This window comes from Oncorhynchus kisutch, linkage group LG15 (assembly GCF_002021735.2).
Source record: "Oncorhynchus kisutch isolate 150728-3 linkage group LG15, Okis_V2, whole genome shotgun sequence".
Lineage (NCBI taxonomy): Eukaryota > Metazoa > Chordata > Actinopteri > Salmoniformes > Salmonidae > Oncorhynchus > Oncorhynchus kisutch.
The window spans coordinates 54,669,892-54,695,032 of record NC_034188.2 but is presented as its reverse complement, the minus strand read 5'-3'; the positions used below and the strand labels follow the sequence as shown (position 1 = coordinate 54,695,032).

At 45.4% G+C, this 25,141-nt stretch overlaps 1 protein-coding gene across 2 annotated transcripts; it reads right to left on the bottom strand.

Annotated features, from left to right (window-relative positions):
• LOC109905508 (large neutral amino acids transporter small subunit 4) lies at positions 1–24,919 on the bottom strand. 2 transcript variants are annotated; one of them, XM_031790547.1, is made up of 15 exons: positions 24,727–24,919; positions 22,577–22,793; positions 15,873–16,113; positions 15,465–15,520; positions 15,280–15,356; positions 8,493–8,585; positions 8,176–8,309; positions 7,440–7,642; positions 5,327–5,470; positions 5,030–5,047; positions 4,679–4,805; positions 4,356–4,488; positions 3,882–3,955; positions 3,666–3,789; positions 1–3,390 (listed from the first exon to the last, which is right to left on the bottom strand). In XM_031790547.1, the coding sequence occupies exons 2-15, from the start codon at positions 22,734–22,736 to the stop codon at positions 3,229–3,231; spliced, it is 1,746 nt and encodes a 581-aa protein (XP_031646407.1). In that variant the 5' UTR covers positions 22,737–22,793; positions 24,727–24,919; the 3' UTR covers positions 1–3,228. The 2 variants fall into 2 exon arrangements, with proteins under 2 accessions (XP_031646407.1, XP_031646408.1); XM_031790548.1 differs by lacking the exon at positions 5,030–5,047 and having other exon boundaries at positions 24,727–24,918.
• Positions 24,920–25,141: the final 222 nt, after the last annotated feature.

Sequence of the window (25,141 nt, the reverse complement as noted above, 5' to 3'; positions counted from 1 at the left end):
TAAAAATAACCGTTTCTTGCCGTTCCAATGTCATTTCTCGATGATTTTTTTTTTTTAACGACTGGGAATACATTCTATGCTAACATGCAGAACTAGCAAGTGGTGCACTGTCTATGTTATATTTCAGTGCAGGCCATTCAGAATAATAGCATTGAGATCCTGGTAAGAGGACTAAGGTGCATATGTGCCATTCAGTTCTCACGTATTTCATTGATGAAGCTTTTGGGGATTCTAGCATTGTCTCTCAGTTCCATCGCCAGTATGTGAAGGATCTCTTGGTTGGGTGGTTTGTGTTTGGGTGAGACTGCAGTGGAGAAACAGGTCTGTCAGTGCAACAGTTCAGGACAGTGGTTTTGAACATGGATGGATCAACGTGACGGGTCATGATGAGAGAGGGCGGGGGCACCCACCTGCCGTACCCACATCTCAAATCATCTACACATAGAGAGGCAATCTGCTGGTTACATGGCTGTCTTTGGAAGTGCTTCTGTGAGTGACTGAGGAAAAGCAGGTGACCCGTCCAGTCTAAACACTGCGTCTGCGGACGTAGAGCTACGTCAATCAAGTTGTCGCGCTCTCTCTCCGGTTTCTGTTACCTGCAACAGATCATTCAAGAACATAAAGTCCTATCATGACCTGCCTGCCATGCCCACCTGGGTCCCACGATCACAACAGCTGCAAGAATGTGGATTTAGAAACAGATATCATATTCAAGTGTCTCTCTGTCTCCCTTTCTGATTCGAAAAGTGAATCAAGGTTCAAGTTGGAATTCAATAATTCAAGTAATTTGTCGCTACAAAGTGAGGCTTTGTAGGTGAGACCCATAGCTAGATTGATAGATAGACTAGTTAATCTATGTTCCTGTCATTGAGAAGCACCTTTTGTAATAAACATTGCATTATATCAATCCACACTCTTGCATTGTGTGTGTGTGTGTGTGTGTGTGGTTGGACAACAGTGTTTGTTCATAGGGTTGTGTGTTGCCGGGAAAAGTAGAGGATTGCTCAGCAACTCAGAGAAGTACTTATTGCTACAGCAAATCAGAATTGAAATGCATCAATGTAATTCAGGTAGTGTAGAACAGTGCCAGGTATAAGCCCATAGCAACCGCAGTTCACCTTAAACCACACATCTCCTCTCTATCTAAAACCATGTCTCATCAAACCATTTGTTCTAAATCACATTTGTCTTGAAACAGAACAAAAGCTTGAAGGGTATGTTAGTATCATATTGCAGGTAAAATACAGTCGATTAAACTATTACTTTTTGAAAAACAGATCTCCTGACACAAAACCAAAATCCGTTCATCGCCAATGAAAAGAATAAGCACAAAGTCAATAAGAAGTTCATTCTGCACTACAAAGAGGACTGCCAACACAAGACCAGTCAGTGTATCCGGTGAGAGGGGTATAGGCCCACGCATTGGAGCTTGATAACCAAGCCTACACTCTTAGAAAACAAATTATTATCATTCTAGAACCTAAAAGGGTTATTCGACTGTCCAAAAAGGGTTCTACCTGGAACCAAAAAGGGTTCTCTTATGGGGACAGCCGAAGAAGCCTTTTGGAACCCTTTGTTCTAAGAGAGTAGCTGTGCTGTACCCTATGTTGTTGTGGCAAATTATAACTGGTAAGAGGTTTTTTTCAACCTGTGCCATGCTTTTGTTTGAAGCACAGTCACATAGTATTCCCTAGAAGTAAAACGCTGGTCTGCACACTGGAAACCCATTGGCCAAATCACTTACTCACAATGGGCTGAAAGCACAGCTATCGACTCAGGCTTTAATCTAGAGTGCTGATGTTACAACAAAAACAAGCCTTTGCTTTCTTGTCTCCCTAGAGCTGTTGGAACAGTCTTAAAACGACAGCTTCTCTGTGGCTTTAACCCTCCAAGCCTCTGTTGTCGTCAACAACAAAACTAGAAGGCTGAGTCACAAGGTTTGGTCTTTGAGACACTGGAAGGAACACTCACTAGATGAGAAGATTACGTCGACTAGCTTCTGAAGGTTGCATAAGGCTCCATTCTTACCAATTCATTTACAATGATGACTATCCCCAACGTTACAGAACCTAATGGGAACGTTATGGCGGTATGAACTCTGAGCACCGTTTAGAGTACTGAAACGTCTATACAACCTGTTTCGCTTATACTTCTAGTTCAAACCACTTGCGACGATAGAGAGGCATTGACGTGTAACAACCACGGAGAAAAATACCGACCTATCGCCAATAACGCTCCAATAACGCTCCAATAACGCTCCAATAACACTCCAATAACGTCCTAATCATAAAACCAGTTCTCAGGGTGTGAAGTAGAGGACCTCCAGTGCGGTATGAGACTAACTTGGATCAGAATTAGAAAGTGAGGCGATGTCGTTACTGGCATCATTGAAAACACATGTAAAAACACTGGTGGTGGGGTATTATAATAGTGAGGAGGACATCACCTTATCTGGTTCTAGTCACAACATTCAGCACTGGAGGTCTTTGACATGGCGTCGAACGCTTGCGGTTCTTTTTGCTGGGCGACACGGAGAACCAGTGCCCTCCTTTTTGCACTGACAGGCAGGCAAGAGTGAGCATGGCATCGTAGACAAAATTGAAAAAAAAAAATGAAAAAAAAACAAAAACAACAACAACAGAGCACTGAAACAAATAGGAGCCTGGAAGGGAGGAGAACGCCGTGAAGATCCTCCTCCCTCGTCTCTCCTTTCTCCTCAGCTCACAGACCAGCGCTTGTCCTTTCCCATTCCAGTTGTGAGAAGATGAACCATGTCCGTTTAGTGGCGTGTCCCTGGAAAATGAACCGTGCGTGTGTGTGTGTGTGTTGAAGAGGTTTCACAACACGTGTGTTGTTGCGTTTCTTTCACAGTGTAGATAGTCGATGATGTGTTGGGGAGTGTAAAAGTGTGTGTGTGCGTGTGTGTTTATCATAGTAGTTCTCTGAAATTTGTGATCATATACTGTATGTGTGTGTGTGTGTGTCATGTGTATATGTGTATGTGTGGAGTGCTTGTGTGTATGTGTTCGTATGTGTGTCTGTGTGTGTGTGTGAGAGAGAATCGTCTGAGTGCAAGTGCAGACGGTTAGAGGGACCGGAGTTGGTGGGTGAGGTTGCGATTCATCATACAGTTCAGTCACACCTGTGACCTCTCCCCTCCTCACTCTCTCTGTTGCTCCTTCTCTTTGTTGAAAAAAATAATACATCTCCGTCCGTCAGTCTGTCTCTCTAGACGAAGGCCTCGGGCGTGCTGCCGTTGTTGATCTGGACGTAGATCTTGGGGTCCTCCTCACGCTCCTGCTTCTGGCGTTGGAGCTGGCGGCTGTAGCAGAGCAGGTAGAGAGGCAGGCAGAAGCCCAGCACCGTCAGCCCCAGCAGGCCCACGTTGACCTGCACACAACCACACACAGGAAGTGACATCAGTCAGAAGAAAGGAGCAAACGGCTCTGCTGTTTTCACATTGGACAGCAGTGTGTGCTATGACATGTACTCTGGGCAGATTACTTTAGAACAAGGTGGCTGCTACACATCATTTGTATACAGTAGCCTTTGCGGCATTATGCTCATAGCACATGAGTGTACTTGGGTCTTCAGCATTAGTGAGCAATAGGTGTCCTGTAGTTTGTGTAAGGTCTGGGAAGGGTGAAAGGTCGTTACGCTCTTACCCATAGGGGGTCTCCCTTCAGGGGGCCCATCATGGCCATGAAGAGGGGCTGCTGCAGAAGGGCAAACAGGGCGCTGATGAGGGACTGCATGCCTGTCAGACTGCCAAACTGAGACGACGGGTACCTAAGGAGGACAACCAGCATGAGGCACTTGTGTGGAGGGGACTGTGCGCACGCACACACACACACACACACACACACTCCGGAGACACTTACACAGCAGCATACAACCCGCCAACCGCAGAGTGGATGAATCCTCTCACAATGGTGTGCAGAATAAACGATAGAATCTGAGGGCAGAGAAGAAAGGAGAAATAGTTCAACATGTGTTCTAGAATCTACAGGCCCAGGGCATGCATGGTGCCCTGTTCCTCCATCCTAAAATGGAGTCCATGTTTAATAAATAATGACTAGACAGAGATGTTCCCAGAACTGGGTTGGAAATAACTTGCATAACTTGTAATGACACTTCTGTCCGCCAGGGGACACTGTTGCATTAAATAACGGCTCAGCTGCAACAACATGTGAGTCACTCGCCCTCTTTCTTTCTCTGCACCAAGAAAACTCCCTATGGGTCTCGGTGGGCTTTACCAAAACACTGGGATGCACGCAGTGAAATGTGTGCTTCTCCACCACCACTAGAGGAAAGAGAGAGAGAGACGGAGGAGAGGAAACAGAGGGACGAGTTACCTGGAGAGGGAGGCTGGGGACGAGGCAGGTGACCCCGAAGCCTATCAGTAGCAGGTTGGTGAAGATGAAGGCCCGAGTGGCGTTGGTAATCTTCTGGATCTGTCTGTCCCGACGCTTGGGCTGGGTGAGATCTCTATCAGAGGGGACATCACATGTTACACACAGACTTATACTCGCTGGTTATACAGATGACAGTCTTGTGGATACGGTCTTGTGGATGCTAGGGGAGTACGTGGGAGGCAGGGGAATGCTCTTCTGGAGTGTGTGTGCCTGAGTGAGCGTGTGCGTGCGAGCGTGGGTGCGTTTGAGCGTGCGAAACTCACCTTGTGCCCGGCTTCACGTTCTCATCCTCACACTCTTTGAGCTTCCAGTCCATAATGTACCCGATCACCGGAGCGGTCATCAGACACAGCAGCTGCAGGACTCCAAAAATGGAGGTGTACACACTCACTGTGAATGGCAGGAGAGACAGAGAAGTGTTATTCCCCAGGACTATTGCCTCCAAAGCTTACACACCGTCAAACTAGCATGGTGTTTACAGCAAAACGGACAGGGTTGCAGATTAGGTTATGATTCATGGGGTAGGCCAGAGTCTTGAGTCAAAGTGAATCAGTGTCAGAGGCAGAGAGGGGAATAGATGGGCTGTGCTCATCTAATCTAGCCTGAAGTCTTACCTACTTCCATCTTCTCCTCTGCAGACGCAGTAAGAAGTCAGTGTGACAGGAAGAGGAAGAGAAAGAGAGACAGACCAAGAAGAATTAGCCGAAGCAATTCAGAGATAGAAATAAGGGCAATGTGAAACAACTCCAGGGTGGGCGAGATTACAAAGGAGGTTAAAAGAATGACAAAATAGCAGTTAGGTGACGAGTCGTGAGGTAAACTACTATGTCAACACTACAAAGGATCGATATCTTTTCATGTCCGTGTTCCAGGCACATTTTCAAGACGCACACGCTCGCGCACACACGCACCTGTGCTGAAGTCTCTGTCGGACAGCGACTCCAGGATGTTGTTCATGGCTCCCATGTAGAAGATGAGTCTCAGCTGGGTGACACACATGGTGATCAGGCTGAGCATGAAGATAGGACTCAGGATACTCTTCATGAAGGACTGGGCTGTGGACACACAGGAGGAGAGACAGATCGATAACAGCAACAGAACACGGAGGGTGACACACAGGACTGTAACGTTTAGCATCAGATTGGACTGAGTTTTCACTGTGTGTCCTGTATAGGATAGGCTTTCTTTTCATTTCCTCCACATGCTGTGATGGAAAACTACCAGGGCAAGCTGCTTCACCTCAGAATCAACATGGAGGTAGGGAAATAGGGAAGCTCGGAGTCTAAATAGTCCACGGGTCCCTGGGGTGGCAAGGTAACATGTGGGGGGCCTGCGCTGTAAGCAAAGGGGCCCGGGGCCATGGTCCGTTAATCATCTACTGATCTCAAAGCTTTAAAAGCTGCGGCAGGGCAGTGGAAAAGTCTTAATGGTCACGCCACAGATGTGTCCAGCGTTTATTGCCCAGTGCTGCAGGTATCTCTCCAATGCTCTGGAGACGGGACCATAGGTGACATACCGGCTGGACAAGAGTCTGGTGCATGAGAGCAGGTGGTTCTAACAGTCTGTCTCCGCCTATAACACTGGGTCTCCCCTGTGTCCTGGACCCATAACATGTGCTATTCACAATGTGTTTCAGAGTAGAATGTGGGATCAGTTTGGTCTTCCAGATCGTAATGAAAAAGAGGGAGGGATCTGATCCTACAGTCTTGACTGGCACACTACAGTATGTGACCACAGCGGGATCAACAGTCGTCATGACACAAAACAGTCTCCTAGTGGGTTGGTTGATGTAAGAACCAATCCACAAAAACAGACAGACAGAGAGGGAGAGCGAAAGAGACAGTGAGAGAGAGAGGGAGAGGGGCCCCTTGAAAACCTCCTGATACGTGGAACTTGTCCAGCAGGGTTACAGAACCGCAGGCATCCATCCTGTGTGTATAATGACCCCCCCCCCCCAGAACCCTTACTGACTGCTACCTGCCCTCTGGCCCCTCTGGCCCGCCCCACCACCGCCACTTGAGCAGCACTTCTTGGAATGCGGTCCGAATCGATTGCACGGTCCGTTTGGTACCAAAGAGAGCCTGCAGAGAACCACAGGAAGCCCCGCTGGGAGTTTGTGACCCGAGGGCCGAGCCCGAGGGGGAGAGGGGGCACAACAGGGTGTGGAGGGGGCACGTGGCTGATTTCAGGGTGTTTTGGAGGTTTGTGGCTAATTGCAGTGTACAAATCTGGGTTAAGGCAAAGTTCACAGCCAGTTGCGCATTTGCAGGATTTAATTTGGGAGAGGGAGGATGGCCTTGGTGACCTCAGAGCCAATGACAGCGCTCCCTCAGACAAGCTGGCAGCTGGGACCTAAACACTGGCTGGTGGGTGAGCCCACTCTGAAACATCAACATTGCACCGTTGTAGTTAGAGCCCGTATTTACAAAGAGTTATAGAGTATGGAATAGAATCCATCATAGAGGAACAGTCAACCATATTCTAGATCTGGGCCTGTGTCTAGGATCAATTTAGCCTATTATATCATAAAAATATGATTATATGAAAAAGTGGGGGATGTGACCCTAGATCAGTACAAGCTACAGGCCCAGATCTAGCATATGGTCAACTGTTTACCTCTGTTTACCCATAAAGCAGGGCTACAATGATCCATTGTATCGTATCTATTTTTCTCCTATCTAAATTCGACACCATGGCTGGAGCGGGGTGTTGTGTTGGACAGTTTTTGTGGGTCTTTTGACATCAGACAGGTTTCTGGCAGACATGTCCTTTGTTGTGTCCAAATGTTGTGTAACACTGAAACTGGCATGCTGGCTTTTGGCCTCATGGAGTATGGATTTGTGGAGGTACAGAGCTTGAAACCCATTATGGCAAATCCATTTTGAGAATGAACCCCATCACACTCACAATGTGCACAGAAAATGCACAGTCATTATTTATTTTCCTACTCTCCATCTGAAAGACATCAAATGCATCATGTTCTCTGGTCTGGGATGAACAGATGTGGCCTGGCCAGACACTTACATTCCTCCTGGGACTTGCACTGGACCTCCAGGTCAACGGTGGAGAGACACAGCTTGTTGCCCTCCTGTTGGGCCAGCTCCGTGGGGTTTTGCTTCATGCTGTTCCCCACGCTGAGTCGTCTCCCCACCGTGGTCACCTGGCGGTAGAACTGCTTTCCAGTGATCTTGTGGTCAAAGCCCAGCCAGCTGAACTTGATCTTCACACTGAGGGAAACAGAGAGACATACAGACAAAGAGAGAGAAAGGGAGCAGGGGAAGAGGCCAAAACAGAGGAAAGGATGAGACTAAATCCAGCTGTATGAGAGCAAAGCCAGTTGAGCTCCTCACCTCATTAGCTTTCCTGTACACAGGGCCTCAAGCCCTCGACATGCTGCAGAGGAACGTGTGCTGGGGGATGTAGTGTACTGAGCTCCAAGGAGAATGGAGACTCTATGGAAGGCCTTAATATTCCTACTCCAGCTCAAGTCCTAGTATTATCCCCTAAACCTGTTATTGTTGGCTAATATTAGGTTAGAACTAATGCTATACTCTAACTAATAATATAAGTTATATCACATAATTAATGATATAAGTAGCAAATACTAGTAATACTAAACTAACATTAGGTTACAGGAATGTCTGCTATTTATAGGTTACCAGGAATGAAAATATGCTGTAAAACTAATAACTAAGAAAGCTATCTCATTTTATGTTAAAGAGTGTGATGTTGAGGAGTGTGATGTTGAGGAGTGTCTTACCTGTAGTCCATATCCTCAGGTCCAGGGAAGGGCTCCAGGGGCCAGTTGAAGAAGCAGTTGATGAAGACAAGGCCAGCGCAGGCAGCCCACACCAGCAGGATGGTGATGAAGGTGGCTCCAAGGTCATAGATCACCTGACGAGAGAGGAAGCAGGGACCAACAACCACAACATTAGCCTCCAACCTTCACACTGTCGTGAGGGAATAGGGAAGTAGAGTCAAACAGGTAGCCCTGATAGATGAAAGCATAGTTGCCTCGATAGCTAGCCTCCATAATGGTGTACGTAGACTAGCTAAGTAGATGTGTGTGTAAGTTACCTTGATCCCAGGGAAGGTGACAGCGGAGGATGCATACGATCCAATCATGAGAGCGATGAAGGTGGAACGAAGGTCACCAAACATATTGGGAAGCTGAGGAGAGAACACAAGAAAGAGACGGGACATAAGATTAGGCCACACTTGAAATCAGACCAATGCAGTCACGTGCAGAAAGACTTGTGTAAAAACGAATGAATAGCCATAGAGACGCTCAGTCACCGTTTTTCCAAAAATGGAAGGCCTGACATCACACTAGGGAATCGTAAATATGTTTTTGGGAGGTTGTTGACAGAGAATGGGTGATGTGGGTGGAGTCTTGGTGATGCTCTTCCCTCACACTATTTATGACAGAGTGAGAGAAAGTCCAGAGCAGCTTGCATATGTAGCCCTCTTCTTGAGCTTAAAGCACAGGCTGTTCCCAACTCAACTCCTAACTGTAAACAACTGTCCTTGAGAGGAGAAGGAAGGAGAGAGGGGGAGGGGAGGAAAGGAAGGAGGGAAGAGAGAGTAAGATCTCCCATGACAGAGTCGGGGAAGGGAAAGGGAGGGAGAACAAAAATGCCACTGATAAAAACACCAGCACAACAACTCCTGAACAGAGCTGTTTCATGGCATATTTATTGAACTGGGTCATAGTTCAACAGTTCTCCAACACCTCCTCAGAAACCAATCTCTCCATCCGTCCATCCACCCTCACCACAGGTTCCCTGCTTGTCCGAGCCAAGGAGGAAATCTCTCACCTCGTGCCGTGGCCTCCCCAGATGGTATTACCCTTAACCACTCATTTGAACAAAGGTTAACGGCAGAATCAAAACGTCCCACATGACAGCTACACTAACAATCACATTCCAGTCCTCCTGGAGAAGTGAAATGAGCTGGGACCATCTCTATTATGACACTTACAGTAGGAGTGAGTAGAGCTCTACTGCAACTCAGCACTGGTGCCTCGTTGTCAGGACAAGAAGAGGCGTGTGTGTTTTACTATCCTTGTGGGGACCAGAAGTGGGGACATTTCTCCAGTCCCCACAAGGAAGAAGGGTATTTTAGGCTTAGGTGTTAGGGTTAAAATTAGGGTTAGGTTTAGGGGTTAGGGAAAATAGGATTTTGAATGGGAATCAATTGTTTGTTCTACACAAGGATAGTAAAACAAATGTGTGTGTGTGTGTGTGTGTGTATCAGGCTCCCACGTCTCTCCTTTCTCCTCAGCTCATAGACCAGCGCTTGTGCTTTCCCATTCCAGTTGTGAGAAGATGAACCATGTCCGTTTAGTGGCGTGTCCCTGGAAAAGGAACCGTGTGTGTGTGTGTGTGTGTGTGTGTGTGTGTGTGTGTGTGTGTGTGTTGAAGAGGTTTCACAACACGTGTGTTGTTGCGTTTCTTTTACAGTGTAAATAGTCGATGATGTGTTGGGGAGTGTAAAAGTGTGTGTGTGCGTGTGTGTTTATCATAGTAGTTCTCTGAAATTTGTGATCATATACTGTATGTGTGTGTGTGTGTGTCGAGTGCTTGTGTGTATGTGTTCGTATTTGTGTCTGTGTCTGAGGGGGGAATGTAAGGGACTTGAAGTGTGTGTGTGTGTATCAGGCTGGCAGATAGAAGAGAGAAACACTGGTCTTATGCAAGGCTACCTCTCCACCATCACTCCTAGCACCCTACCAACCTCCCACTTAGCACAGCTTCAATCAGCAGTGTTGGCTGTGGCATTGCCCTGGAATGAACTCATATGGAATATGCTGAATAATGTGCTTGAGCGTCATCAGGGATGTGACTTCCATTGCTCTGCTCTCCTCAGTTCCCCTATCTATCTGTCACCACCAGACCATCAGTGTGTCATCAGACTATCACATGACTTTCAATGACCTCACTGAGTCAGTTACAGACGGACAGACAGACAGAGACAGAGACAGACAGACAGCCCAAAACAGTTACTAACCTATATCCCAGTCACCCTTTGTCTGTCTGCTCTGCTAATATTGTTGTTTACCAGGTTTGGATGTAATGGAACGAGTTCACCTGCCTTTGATCAAATTAAGGACATGCAGGGGAAAGGGGAAAAGAATGAATTGTCAACAGAAGGTAGAGCCTAAAACATCAACAGCATTGAAAGGTCCAAACCAGCTCCCAGCTTAAATGCTGCAATTACTGTAGTTGCCTCATTAGTTTTAGTGGTCTGAAGTCAGTTTGACTGTGAGTTACTGTGGTGGTTCCCAAAACAAACCACCACAGACAAGTTTCTCGTTCACATATAACTATGACATAATAAGAAGGATATCCAACTGTCAATGTAATGAAGGAGATAGATTTACAGCTTGTGAGAACAGGCAGGTTCAGGTTGGGAAACAGGATCTGTGTCACTTAGTGAAAAAGTCCAGGGGGCGCTATGTTGTAGAACATTCAGATATAAATACTTTATAGGATGTAGAATATGGAAATCACATCAGCACTAATAATGACATTTCTCTCTGCAACGTTGAACAATGTTTTCCTACTGACCCTGGCTCTGATAGCGGTGTAGCCATGAGTTTGTCTCCCTAATCTACCTGGCCACAGTACAGTGCTCCAATTCGGGAACACTTCCCGAATTCTACTCCATCAGGCATGACTAAATACTGTGTCTAGAGGCAGAAACGACAAAACCCAGGGCTGGTTAATGATTGGCCAACTCTTTTCTCTCTAGGCCAATCTCAGTTAACCTGAGACATTACCTGTTCCTGTTTCATGAGTACTGTCTCCGGCTTGCATCCCAAATGGTACCTTGTTCCCTACATAGTGTACTACTTTTGACCAAGTCCCTATGGACTCTGTTAGCTATGCTAACAGAGTCCTTGTTCCCTACATAGTGTACTACTTTTGACCAAGTCCCTATGGACTCTGTTAGCTATGCTAGTGCCAGGAAGAAAAGGCAGGGTCAATACAAATGGTGGACTGTCTGCATTCACCTACCAACCTCTATTTGGCTCCATTTTGGGATCTGAACAGTCATGGAGATAAAAGTCTGTTTGTAGAGTGTTAGACTATGAACAGTGTCTAACTCTATAGGATGTACTGGAAGCTAAACAAGGTTGCTATGCAGCGTAGCCTAGTGGTTAGAGCGTCGGACTAGTAACCGGAAGGTTGCGAGTTCAATCCCCCGAGCTGACAAGGTACAAATCTGTCGTTCTGCCCCTGAACAGGCAGTTAACCCACTGTTCCCAGGCCGTCATTGAAAATAAGAATGTGTTCTTAATGACTTGCCTGGTTAAATAAAGGTCAAATAAATAAAACTTCTATTCTTTTACTTTTACATTTGTGTATTGTTGTGAATTGTTAGATTCTACTGCACTGTTGGAGCTAGGAACACAAGCATTTCGCTACACCCGCAACAACATCTGCTAAATATGTGTATGTGACCAATAAAATTTGATTTGTTGGGGGGGGGGGGGGGGGGTCAACAACATGATGGGCAATCCAGTAGTCTTTAACCGATACACTGCAGACGGTGCAGTGTTTGTGCCCTGAGCAGATAACAAAATGTCTGCAATACACTTTCAGACACTCACAGCGGTGAAACTCAGCTACGTGCTAGCAGATATCACTTGAGGAAAATTGAGAAAATCCCTATCTGAAATGCTGAGTGATGTTTGCAGACAGTATAGAATGCCTGTGGTAAGCAGTTTTCCTCTAAAGCCATTTAAGGACTATCCTATTCTTATCTAAGTAAATACTACACATTCTACACTTTGCATATCAAACTGTTGCTTACAAGGGGAGGTGTATGAGTGTCTCAAATATGTGCACTGCAGTTCAACTTGGAAAACAAACCCTAAGCCAGAAAACAACCCCTTGCATCTGGGTTCATCTGATTATTTTGTGTGACGGCAGCAATGATTGTTATCTTTAGTGCAGCAGACGGAGAAAAAAGTGGGAGAGAAAAGAGGAGAGTGGAAGAGTGGAAGAGTGGAATAACTAAAAGCCTCTGAGGCACAAAGGCCAGAGAGAACAGACAAGGAGGAAATGGATGGAAGGGGGGGGGGGGGGGAACAGAGAAGTGAAAGAGAGAAGAGGGGCTGCTGTTGCGTAAAAGCTGTAGTGCTTACTGGGCTGGTTCTCAGAAGCCAAAGGGAACCAGTACAAACCGGTCCAATCCTGACAGGACAGAACTCCATCATAAAATGAGTCAACATGCTGTGTCCCTGACAACCACACGCAGGCAACACCGGCCTGAATATCTCCATCTCTGTGCCATCACGCTACCACTCTCTCTCTCTCTCTTTCTCTCTCTGTCATCAACACTTTGTTTTACAGTACTGGCCTTGTTGTGAGTGTACAGTGAAAGCAAAAACAACAGCATGTGCAGCAGTTGACTGCCCTCTACGATCCATCAATGTCCTTTAATAAGGAAGTCGACATGACCCTGCGATCAGTCCCCCACAGTCGAATAGTGTCATCAAGCGCCAGTTAGCAAGTCAACCTCTGATGCTAGGACATTTTACAGGCAGGGGGGTGTCGGTGGTCGTGGTGGCGACCCTGTCTGAGTAGAGAAGAGCTATTGTTAGTCTAGCCTGGTCCAAGATCTGTTTGTGCTTTCCTGGCAGGAGAACGACATATGCAAATGTGGGACTAGCACAAACAGATCTGGGCCCAGTCTATCATTAGTCCACCTCAGCTTCGGCATTCATCTCTCTACCCCTTCCATCGTTCTCTTTCCAAGTGCCAGGAAGCAGTAAATAATCATCTAGGTAAATCGAGCCAGACTGAAACTTAATTCCCCCCAAGGACCTAATGACACAAATCCCGGAGAGGGATTGGGCCCAATGAAGAGGTCCTAAAATAGAAAGGATTAGAGTTTCATGCAAAACATGACTCAGAGATAATAGAATCATCTTAACACGTGCCGCAATGTACAAGAGGAGGAGCGCTGCGTGTGTATGCATGTGCGTGTATGCGTGGGAAGAGTGCGGAGAGAGGGGCTGGGGGGGGGTCTGGTTGAAAGAGAGAGAGATGGATAGAGGAAGGTTAGGAGAGATATCTGCAGTGGTGATTACTAATACTATGGCTGACTGAGGGAGAGACTGAGTTCAAAGCTATTAAAGAGAAGAGGGAGGGACGGAGAAGAGAGAGGGAGAGACAGACAGCCTGCTCCTGGTAACCGGAGAAGGGGGCAGACAGAGATCGGTTAGGCACTTTACTGATAGAAAACAGAGGTGTGCAGAGGAGAGCTCTCTTTTACCGCCTTGGGTTCTCCTCCAGTTGTTTACTGCAGCTGTACTGCCTGGGACACAGAGTGCTGAGTGTGCAATCATAGGGAGAGGGAGGGAGGGGAGGGAGGGAGGGGAGGGAGGGAGGGGAGGTAGGGGGCAAGCTGCCAAATCACCCCCTTTCAGCAAATTAGAAGAACCAGGAAGAAGAGAACACATAGAAACAAAGAGAAAAGGTGATGGAATAGAGGGGCATCGCGGTGCATACCTTTCGTGTAAGCCTACAATCCAGATGACTTTGAAACACAGAATAAACCTAAACATAATCATATCAACTGTCTGTGGGGGACAAACTCAATGAGTTCAGACTGATTGAATGAGATACAATGTATCCATTTAGTCTTTTGTGGGGAAAAAAAGGGTATATTTGAGAAAAAAAAATTACATGTCAAAAATCTTGTGAAAACCTTTGACCCCCACACCCGGGAGGAGATGGAGAAAGTTCAGAAGAATAAAGGTCCCGCTGTACAAGAACAACATGAACCCAGACCAGCAGTGTAAAACACACTGTTAGTCAGAGCAAGGAATTACCGCAGTGAGGTTACTGCAACAGAACAGCTGAAACAACGCCAGAGGCCAGTTCTTTGGCACTCACACAAGCATGTACACACACACACACACACACACACACGAGGGAACTAAACAGCCATAGCAGGACAGGCTGAGACATGCTGGCGTGGGGAATGAATGAAACCAGAGAAAATTAAAACAACACCTACAGTATGAGAGTGGGAGTGGGGGGGGCAGAAGAAATCAGCTGGGCAGCTTCTGGGTGTAGTGGTAGTGTGTGAGTGTGCCAGCCAGACAGACAAACAGACAGAGCCCCTCTGAACCCCTGCAGTGGGGGGTGGTGGGGAGGCCAGGGACAGGAAACTGCCAGGGAGGGGTTGAACGAACCCCAGCAGGGCTAAGTGTGACTGCCTTCCTACTTCCTGTTTGTCAGCTCAGCATACTGTGTCTCTTTTCTCTCAAAATTATTGTGCGTGTGTCATTGTCTGTGTTTTATCTACGCAGATAAACAATGAAACAATGAAATCATGTTATCTGTAAACACCATTGTGTCAGTGAAAACCTGGCCGGTCCTAAGGCAAGATCAATCAGAACATTTAGTCTAGCTGCCTGTGAACCCTGGCGGTCTGCGCTACCCAATCAAAGGGCTGCGTCCCTGTCAGGATCATGAATAAGTAATGAGGAGGTGTCTTTTTAGGCTCTCAGCTGGACCAGAGCACGGTTGAATAATTGATTTCTAACGCAGGGTCTTTCTCTCTCCTTTTCCACGTGGCCTCCCTGTGATGCAGCACTTTCTCCATGCTGATGACACCCCCATGGGAGGGTTTACGACATGTCCCGCCCACCCACCCTTCTCTCTTCTTCGTTCCCCTCTCCACGTCTCCCTCCTCACTCCTCTTTCTGCTCCCCTGTCTCCCTACTCCACCCTGCACCCTAGCCCCCCCCCCCTCCGCCACTGTCCCCATCCCCACCTCTCTCTGCTCACTCCCCTCTCTCCCCTCCCCAGCCTCACCCTGCAGTACAGGAGAAGACACCACTTACCGTGAGGGAAGTAAAGGTCATGCACATTCCTCCGAACCCGTTCAGTGCCAGAGCAAAGAATATGAGGATGGACAGATCTGGACAGGGAGAACACATGTGTTAAGGAGACGGGATGGAACAGACACACATACTGTACTAGAGTAGAACGTTGAGTAAATAAAGAAAGAATGAAGAAATATACATACTCTTGGGGTCGCTCGATCCATAAGCGATCAGGATACATGAGAAGGCAAAGCAGGTACTGAAATAACAGAACAGGTTGAATATGAGGAAGGCTTTTCATACAAAGACACACACCCAAGTCAGAAATAGAACATAAAAATATATGCAGCAGGAAGTTGCGGCCACTAAAAAGTACTCAACCCTGTACAGAGGTTTTTGTGACAATCTCAATTTAAAAAATTTAGAGTGCCGTGTTTGCAGCAATTATTCTGCCAATACGGGCGCCATCCCACTTCTGACACCAATATAGCGAATTTGGGGTCCAGCCCCTGCCGGGACTCAAACCTCGGTACCGAGACTGTCACCCCAACACATTAGCTTAAATTATAGTGGCCGTAACTGTACATACCACCTCGTCTCTGTTTTCTTACCTGCCGAGCAGCCGGAGCTTGCGGGGGCCATACTTGTCCATGACAATGCCCAGGGGCAGGGTGATGGCACTGAGGAGGAAAGAGCCCACGGTGAAGGCCAAGTTCAGCATCTCATCCTGGTCCTTACAGATGGGCCAGCCGTTCATCTGGAGGTACTCCTCCTCCACCACGGGGCTCTGGGTGATCCCCTCCGCATCCCCAGCCTGGACTGGCTCAGACTGGTTCTGACTGGTGCTGTTACCTGGAGGCACAAGAGAACTTTATGGAACCTTCAAATTCAACTTCAGGTTTGTTTGGAGTTGGATTGCAACATTTCTTGCGTAAGTGTTCTAAGAAACGTCCTCCCTCACTTGAGACCATTGATTTCAGAGGAAATATCTTGAAAAGTCATCCACCTCATTTGCATGCCTATATTTGTGTTTCATTTGTGTCTCGTGTGTCTCTTCCTGAGACAGTGTGAGCCATGGACAGGCCAGGGAGACAGAAAAAGCTCGGTGAAAGATACTGTAACAAACTGTTGGGATCAACAAGCTGCAAAAATAGCTGGAAGACACTGGGTCTACTCTGAACCCCCATGCAAGGCAGTTCCATGGCAACCCAACCACCGTAGCACCCCCAAACGCTCCCAGAGTGAATCCCCAAGAGGATAGAGACAGAGCGCTCCAATCATCAGTCATTTATGTCCATCTTTCATATTTCATAGCACTGTTTGCTAAAAGGACCGGAGACCAGTGACTTGGTTATGAGGCTTGTTACTGTTGTTGTTGAGGAGAGAGAGAGAGAGAACTGTAGACAATACCCTAGTCTCCATGAGTTTAACTCAGACAAAACAGATAACACAAAAGATTATGATGACAGCCTTGACAGTGACAAGTCTCGTAAAATAATATATCTTTAGTGGCCTAGGGGAGCTAGTAAGGCATTGAGTAAGGGCCTGGGGGAGGATAGGACGCAAGACAAACTGTTATTGTTTTCAGTGATTTTTTCAGGTGATGTGACTTTGGACAACCTCTTCAAAAACCTTTGCTTGAAAAACATCTTGTTACCAGTCTTGATAAGCAGGTTGTTGTTTTCTTGAGGGTGAGGCTGCGAGTAGACATGGCTGTCTTATATAATATATAGGTTAAAGGTCATGGTAGATGGCAGTTAACACATAGGTTAGCAGAAGGCCAACGGCAGCTGGGTCTGCCTGGCTGGGGGGCTCTTACTGCTGAGTAAAACAGACAACGTGAGCCTGTACTGCTGCTGAGTCAATAAGGGAAGCGCCCTGAGCGACGCACAGCACAAACACTATGTTAGCGCAACAATGGCCTTATACCGCCTTCAAACAAAACACTGTTCCCTTCTCTGTTCTGAGGGTTTACATCGTGATTCTAATGACTCGCAAAGCATCCAGTTTCATTGAAATCGTATGACACAAAAATGATTGTGACGTTATTGCTCTGATACTACAGTTCACCTAGCCTAAAATATTAGAATAAAACTTTTCCCGCATGTATCTAGCTCATTCAGACTCTAAGGCCATGCTCTAACAATATTATTACATCACCAACATAATAAGAACATAATGTGATATGTGTCATCTTTAACCTGATAATCCATCAAGGGGAAATGGATGTGTTTCTTACTCATGTCAAAAAAAAAAATAATGCTTTGTGTAATAATCAACTAATCAATCTTCAACTAATCTATCATTCGATCTGCCCATAGATGCTGTGTCAATCTCGATGCGTCTGACCCCATCACTTATCAGTGATACATGTAAATGACTGACAGAATCAAGCGGACTAGCCTTGTTGCTAGAAAATGGTTGCCATCAGCGTAGAATGTCTGCATTTCCTCACATTGACTCATCGGAGGAAGCCAGAGATAACCAACTGACAGTATTTTTCATCATCAGCATCAGCATTTAAAGCTCTATCTATTTCAAAGCAGTGAGCAGACAGAAGATTCATCAACTCCAGATAATGTCCTCTCTGTCCTCCCTAACACCGCAAACATCCCACTGTTACTGAGCGCTAATAACGCTGAGACAACACTGATTCAAATAGTTGGCTAATAACAGCTGGAAGGAAGCTAGCCTGGTGCCAGATTTAAAAAAGGAAACAAATATGCTTTAATGTCACATACACCGGATAGGTGCAGTGAAATGTGTTGTTTTACAGGGTCAGCCATAGTAGTACGGCACCCCTGGAGCAAATTAGTTTTTTATTTCACCTTTATTTAACCGGGTAGGCTAGTTGAGAACAAGTTCTCATTTACAACTGCGACCTGGCCAAGATAAAGCAGAGCGACAAACAACACAGAGTTACAAATGGAATAAACAAACATACAGTCCATAACACAATAGAAAAAAGTCTATATGCAGTGTGTTCAAATGAGGTAAGATAAGGGAGGTAAGGCAATAAATAGGCTATAGTGGTGAAATAATTACAATTTAGCAATTAAACACTGGAGTGATAGATGTGCAAGTAGAGATACTGGGGTGCAAAGGAGCAAAAAATAAAATAATAACAGTATGGGGATGAGGTAGTTGGATGGGCTATTTACAGATGGGTTATGTACAGGTGCAGTGATCTGTGAGATGCTCTGACAGCTGGTGCATAAAGTTAGTGAGTGAGATATGAGTCTCAAATTTCAGTAATTTTCGCAATTCGTGCCAGTCATTGGCAGCAGAGAACTGGAAGGAAAGGCGGCCAAAGGAAGAATTGACTTTGGGGGTGACCAGTGAAATATACCTGCTGGAGCGCGTGCTACGGGTGGGTGCTGCTATGGTGACCAGTGAGCTGAAATAAGGCGGGGCTTTACCTAGCAAAGACTTATAGATGACCTGGAGCCAGTGGGTTTGGCGACGAATATGAAGCGAGGGCCAGCCAACGAGAGCATACAGGTCACAGTGGTGGGTAGTATATGGGGCTTTGGTGACAAAACAGATGGCACTGTGATAGACTGCATCCAATTTGCTGAGTAGAGTGTTGGAGGCTATATTGTAAATGACATCACCGAAGTCAAGGATCGATAGGATAGTCAGTTTTACGAGGGTATGTTTGGCAGCATGAGTTAAGGATGCTTTGTTTGCGAAATAGGAAGTCGATTTAGATTTAATTTTGGATTGGAGATGCTTAATGTGAGTCTGGAAGGAGAGTTTACAGTCTAACCAGACACCTAGGTATTTGTAGATGTCCACATACTCTAAGTCTGAACCGTCCAGAGTAGTGATGCTGGACGGGCAGGTAGGTGCTGGTAGCAATCAGTTGAAGAGCATGCTTTTAGTTTTACTTGCGTTTAAGAGCAGTTGGAGGCCACGGAAGGAGAGTTGTATGGCATTGAAGCTCGTCTGGAGGTTAGTTAACACAGTGTCCAAAGAAGGGCCAAAAGTATACAGAATGGTGTCGTCTGCATAGAGGTGGATCAGAGAATCACCAGCAGCAAGAGCGACATCATTGATGTATAAAGAGAAAAGAGTCGACCCGAGAATTGAACCGTGTGGCACCACCATAGAGACCGCCAGAGGTCTGGACAACAGGCCCTCCGATTTGACACACTGAACTCTATCTGAGAAGTAGTTGGTGAACCAGGCGAGGCAGTCATTTGAGAAACCAAGGCTGTTGAGTATGCCGATAAAAATGTGGTGATTGACAGAGTCGAAAGCCTTGGCCAGATCTGTGAATACAGCTGCACAGTGTTCTCTCTTATCGATGGAGGTTATGATATCGTTTAGGACCTTGACCATACACGATGAGGATAGAGTTATGACAAATGTGCTTTTCCAAGTTCCATTACAGAAATATAAAGTTGTTCTATTCTGTTCTATTGTATTGACTGGTATGCTTATTGGTACACTTAAAACCTAATGGGGTATTTGGTGGTAGTTGTATTATTACTGATACTGGACGCTTCATACAAAGAATAAAAACAAGAGACTTGATATTTCCTTTGCAATATGTTCTGTCCACGTTGTCAATGAACCAGCTAAACTGAGTGGAAACCGAGCTAAGTCAACAGTACACACCTTACAGTGTGTAACTAACAGACTCTACCAAGATAAATGAAATGGGGGCATGGTGACAGGCTAGTTCATGTGACGAAACACAAGAGCTGCCGGAGAGAGAGAGATGAAGGGAATGGGAGTCAACAGTGTTGTATGTAGGAGGAATGCGAGCCTCACACTTCACAGTGTCGGCCTAACCACACACTTGTATGTTAGCAGACCAAAACAGAAGCAGCCCATTGTCCAATCTCAGATCCTTTAAATGGAACCAACGATATGGGGACTGTGGTCACCATGACACCAAACACAAAGGACTCTCAGCAATCTGTTTACCAGATGCCCTTTGAACACAGTCATATTTTAAAACATAAGAGAAGAAAAGGATGAAAGAGTGTCGAGACTGACCTGATTTGCATAAATGAAAAGGCCTATTCACATGTTAAATGCTGCCTGGCAAATAGAAAGCACTGTGGCAGATGATCAGAGGACTCTTGAGTCAATCACAGGCCATGATCTATCAATATTATCATGTCATCTAGTCCATCACAGGCCATGTTTTAATGATATTAGGTTACGACCTACCTAATGATGATGTGCTTTATTTGTCTTGTCATCTCAAGGTCTCAGTAACGACACATATTTCTCTCTCTCCCTCCCTCTCCCTCATGCCCACTTCCGGCCCACTGCCTCCCTAAGTGTCTGTGTGTTTGAAAGATGAAAGGAGGACAGATGAGTCATGGACTATGAGAACAGAGCGAGAGAGAGAAGAGACAAAAAGAGAGAGAGAGAGAGAGAGGAGAGACAAAAAGAGAGAGAGCGAGAGCGGAGAAAGATCCAAGTCACCGGGTCGCTGTAGCATTTGGATGCAAATAAACCAACAAAACAAAAGATACCCTTATGAGCACACAAAAATGTACCTGGTACTTTTACCCCAGATCCCACCCCCACCACCCCCTGGTTTCATCCATCATCTTTGGGATGTGCATGATTTAGTGGAACCATCAAATCCCCACAGAGAGAGTGAGAGAGAGAGCGAGAGAGCTCTGAACCATAGCTGCATTAGAGGCTTGTTAAACAGGCTGACCACTATCGACGTGTTCTTTTTTCTCAAAGCTCAACATTGGCGGGGATGAAAACAACGCAATAGTCTTGGCCAATGATCTAGTAAAACCCCCTCACACACTTTCAACACTAGCCAGGCTGTATAGGTGCATTTTTCTTTAAAGGACATTAACTCTCCTTTATGGCAACATCGTCAATAAAACTGTACAACAGCCCCAAATTAGGTAATCATCTGCAGCAGTTATTCTGAGCCTGTACTCATAAAGCATTTCAGAGTCGAATAGCTGATCTAGGATCAGGTCTCCCCCCCCCCCCGTCTACATCATCTTATTCATGATCTAAAAGGAGAAACTGATCCTATATCAAATCAAACTTTATTTGTCACATGCGCCGAATACAACAGGTGTAGACTTTACCGTGAAGTGCTTACTTACAAGCCCTTAACCAACACTTGGGTGACTGGAGTCTCTGGCAATTTTATGGGCTTTTATTATATAGGTCCTGGATGGTAGGAAGCTTTGCCCCAGTGATGTACTGGGCCGTTCGCACTACCTTCTGTGGCACCTTACAGTCAGATGCCGAGCAGTCGCCATACCAGGCGGTGATGCAACTGGTCAGGATGCTCTCGATGGTGCAGCTGTAGAACCTTTTGAGGCTCTGGGGACCATTGCCAAATATTTTCAGTCTCCTGAGGGGGAAAAGGTTTTGTCGTGCCCTCTTCACGACTGTTTTGGTATGTTTGGACCGTGACAGTTTCTTGGTGATGTGAACACCAAATAACTTGAAACTCTCGACACGCTCCACTACAGCCTCGTCGATGTTAATGGGTTCAAGGGCCCGCCTTTTCTTTTCAGCACTCCTACTCTGTGACTCTTTGTGAATGTGGCCCTGGTTTCATTTGTATTGACCCTCATGGGGGAACTGATCATGTCAAATGTAAGTGGAAACTCGTACAATTCATCTGCTCAATGTGATTGGATTAGAAACCCCCATCACTTCATCCCACCCACAGAATATCCATTCTATCACACCATTCTATTGTAACCCCCAATGAAAGAACTTGTGGTATTGTTCTAAAGAGCAGTATTGAAGTGCTGGATCGTTCCAACCAACGTGATTGAATTAAAACTATAAAGACACATAAAGTCACCTTTGTCTCGCAGTAGTGAAATAGAAACACCTTTTGTTGCTGAATTAAATAAGTATAATACGTAGGATTGCTTAAAACACACTTAATATTTGTCAGACCTTCCAAGCCCAAGTGATATACATTCACGGGTCTCACTTACTGAGTGAGACAGCAATGTCACAGTGATGTCACAGTCACAGTGTTGCTAAATGCCACAGTGAAACAAGCATTTAAAGCAACATAAACCAAGCATTCACTGAGGAAAAAATAAAACTTGAATCATTTTCATATGTACAATACTTGTGTAATAACATAGTTATAACATATAATAATGGTATTCCTTTTTGGGGTTTCTTATTCATTGTAATAAAAACAGTCCACAACATAAAATATATTTGATAACCTTGAATAGTGTTATACAACCATTTGTCTTCATTTCCCAACCCTTATATTGAAAAAAAACCAGGATATATAACACAGAGCATTATGGGTATTGTAGTGCATCATTCTACACAGCCTTACCAGGTTCTCTGCAGAGGTAGGAGTAGAAGCCTTCAGACTTGAGCATGATGAGCAGGGATCCCCAGCCCAGCAGCACAGCAGAGAACAGCAGGTTCTCTATGACCGCAGTCACAGCCATCCACCAGCGCCTGGAGAAGGCTGTGGCCAGGGAGGGTGCCATCTTCACAGGTAGAAGAGGGGCACAACAGGGCACGTAGAACAATGGAGGGCTGGTCGCCTGGAAGATAAGGTTGATACATGGTAAGGGCCAGGCCTAAGAGTGTGAAGAGTCACATTTGGTAGTTGTTTGACATCCGCACTATACTAAACTGTGTAGGAGTTGTTGAGGGACACTTCAGAGGTAGCCTATACAGAAGGGGGATATACCTACACAAGGATGCAAAACATGAATTTCCATAGCAAATAACAGTACATTATGCTAATTATGGTATGAGTACAGTAGAAGACGAAGCTATCCTTCTTTAAGTTACTGGGCATCCCTTGTCTTTGTCCTTGTAGGATAATCATTTTTCACTATTACAAAACAGCTGAGCTCTTACAGGAGTGTGCCTGGACCACAAAACCCCTCCTACTAATGTACCAAAACCCCGCCCTGGCTCCCTTTGATTGGCAGGTAGTTTTCTGGACCTCTACCATTGGCTGCATATTAACAAAGCTACCAAGAATGACTCCACGTGAGGGCAAGTTCCAGCCGGTTCGAACCAGTGCGGCGCGAGATTCTCAGCGACGACATCTCCTTTTTTGTTCCCATCGCCATCTTCACCCGACATAAATACATGCATCTGGGCTAATCATGTAACGTTATATATAATGAGGAGAATTTTCCTGCACTATGCCTATGTATCACGAAATGTAGCGTAAAAAGTATTTCTATTTATTTCAAATTCATTCACAAATAATTGTATGACCAGCGATGAACTACACACCTTTTATTAATGAACAAAAACCCACGCTGGCCAATTAACTATTAGACATGCATGGCATTTTATATTAGTCTGGGGTCGTATTATTTTCTCCTGATTTCACTGTCATTTTATTTTCACTAAATAGTTGCTTATAAATGTTATTTTATCGATATGTGTGAAGGTCAGGTCCTCAGTACTATGGACAAAGTGTATAAAGCCTACATTTTCATTCGCCTTGTCCTTATGAGATCCTTAAACAATAACAGTATGGTGCGAGAAATGAGCAGCTCTGTAAACTGGTCTGAACTGGACTGAAATCATCAGCGGTCTCAATGCGCCTCAGCCTCCTCCTGCACACCCCCACCCCATCTCGTTCGCATGAAGCTCAGCTGTTCAGTATCGTAAACACAGCACGCCGCGCATAGGAATAGTCTCACCATACGCACCAAAACTGCAATTAGCCTACAGCTTCCATGCAGTTTCACTAACATGCAGAACATGTCCCCGCAATGGTAATGTTATTACTAAAAAGCGGAATACATATGGACGCACAAGTAAGACAGTGTTACCTAATATGGCTGTACTTCGTTGGAAAGCGCAAATTTCTCTATGGACATTAAAAAATATATGTTTTACTATTATATTCTATTATTCCATTCTAAGCCCTTAAACTCAATCTACAGAGAAGTAAATAAAATGATAACGCGACACTGTGAAAAAGTCGACATTTAAGTACATTTTATAAGTCAACTGCATGCTGTTATTTCCCTATAATAATTGTAACATTTGGAGACGGTGTATAGGCTACTCAAGCAAAACACCATAAACAAAAACATAATTGGGATGATCACCCTCTCTAAAATCATGTTGACTACATGTAACAGTAAAGTGGCTCCAGGGGAAAATAACACCACTGCAATCAACAATAAACACATCTTGTGAAAACATTAAATTCATTGTGTGATTGACTCATACTTTCCTTGATAGCCTATACACACACTGTCATCTTAAGTTTCCATTGAAACATTGTTGCATGTTTTGCCTAGGTTAATCAGTCTACATCCTTTCAGGGTCGGCTACGAAGATATAACAGAATAAAAAACAATGTTGCTTTTCTGCACACTCAGTGTAACATAGCTTAGACCTTTTTTTCCGTGATCAATTTTCAATAAAAGCAAAGTAGAGAATGTACAGATTCTTCCCCTTAGAATAACAGTAGAGCATCCCTACAGTGCGGTACCATACCTGAGTGTCTGGAACCACGAACAAGGTCGCCTGCCTCTCCACTCTGTCTTTGTCTTCAAATCTATAGTTGTTATTCTCAACAAAAAAAACTAAATAACAGCTATATACTGTAGGCTATACTCAACCTTTTGTTTCTTTGCATCCACATCTCTCTTCAACGCAGATTCCTGCTTTTATTTTCGCACCGAAAGCTGCACAAACAAGCCTGGGTCTCCATTGGCCAGGTCCTGAGCTAGAGACGAGCGCAAACCAATCAGAGAGCGCTTAAATGATTAAATTAAATAATTAATTGGTGACAACAGCCAGCTAATGTTTTGACACAAAAGACAGGGTGGGGTGGGGGGTTATCGTAAATACGATTAACTTAAATAGTGGGGTGGGGGGGGGGGGGGTTATGACAAAAAAGATTAACTTA

Excerpts from the sequence above, each read along its gene's own strand:
- LOC109905508 (XM_031790547.1), bottom strand. The coding sequence starts at position 22,736 with ATGGCACCCTCCCTGGCCACAGCCTTCTCCAGGCGCTGGTGGATGGCT. Across the intron at positions 5,471-7,439 it reads GTGCAAGTCCCAGGAGGAAT|CCCAGTCCTTCATGAAGAGT; the intron begins GTAAGTGTCTGG and ends GTGTGTCCACAG. Across the intron at positions 4,489-4,678 it reads AACGTGAAGCCGGGCACAAG|AGATCTCACCCAGCCCAAGC; the intron begins GTGAGTTTCGCA and ends CCCCTCTGATAG.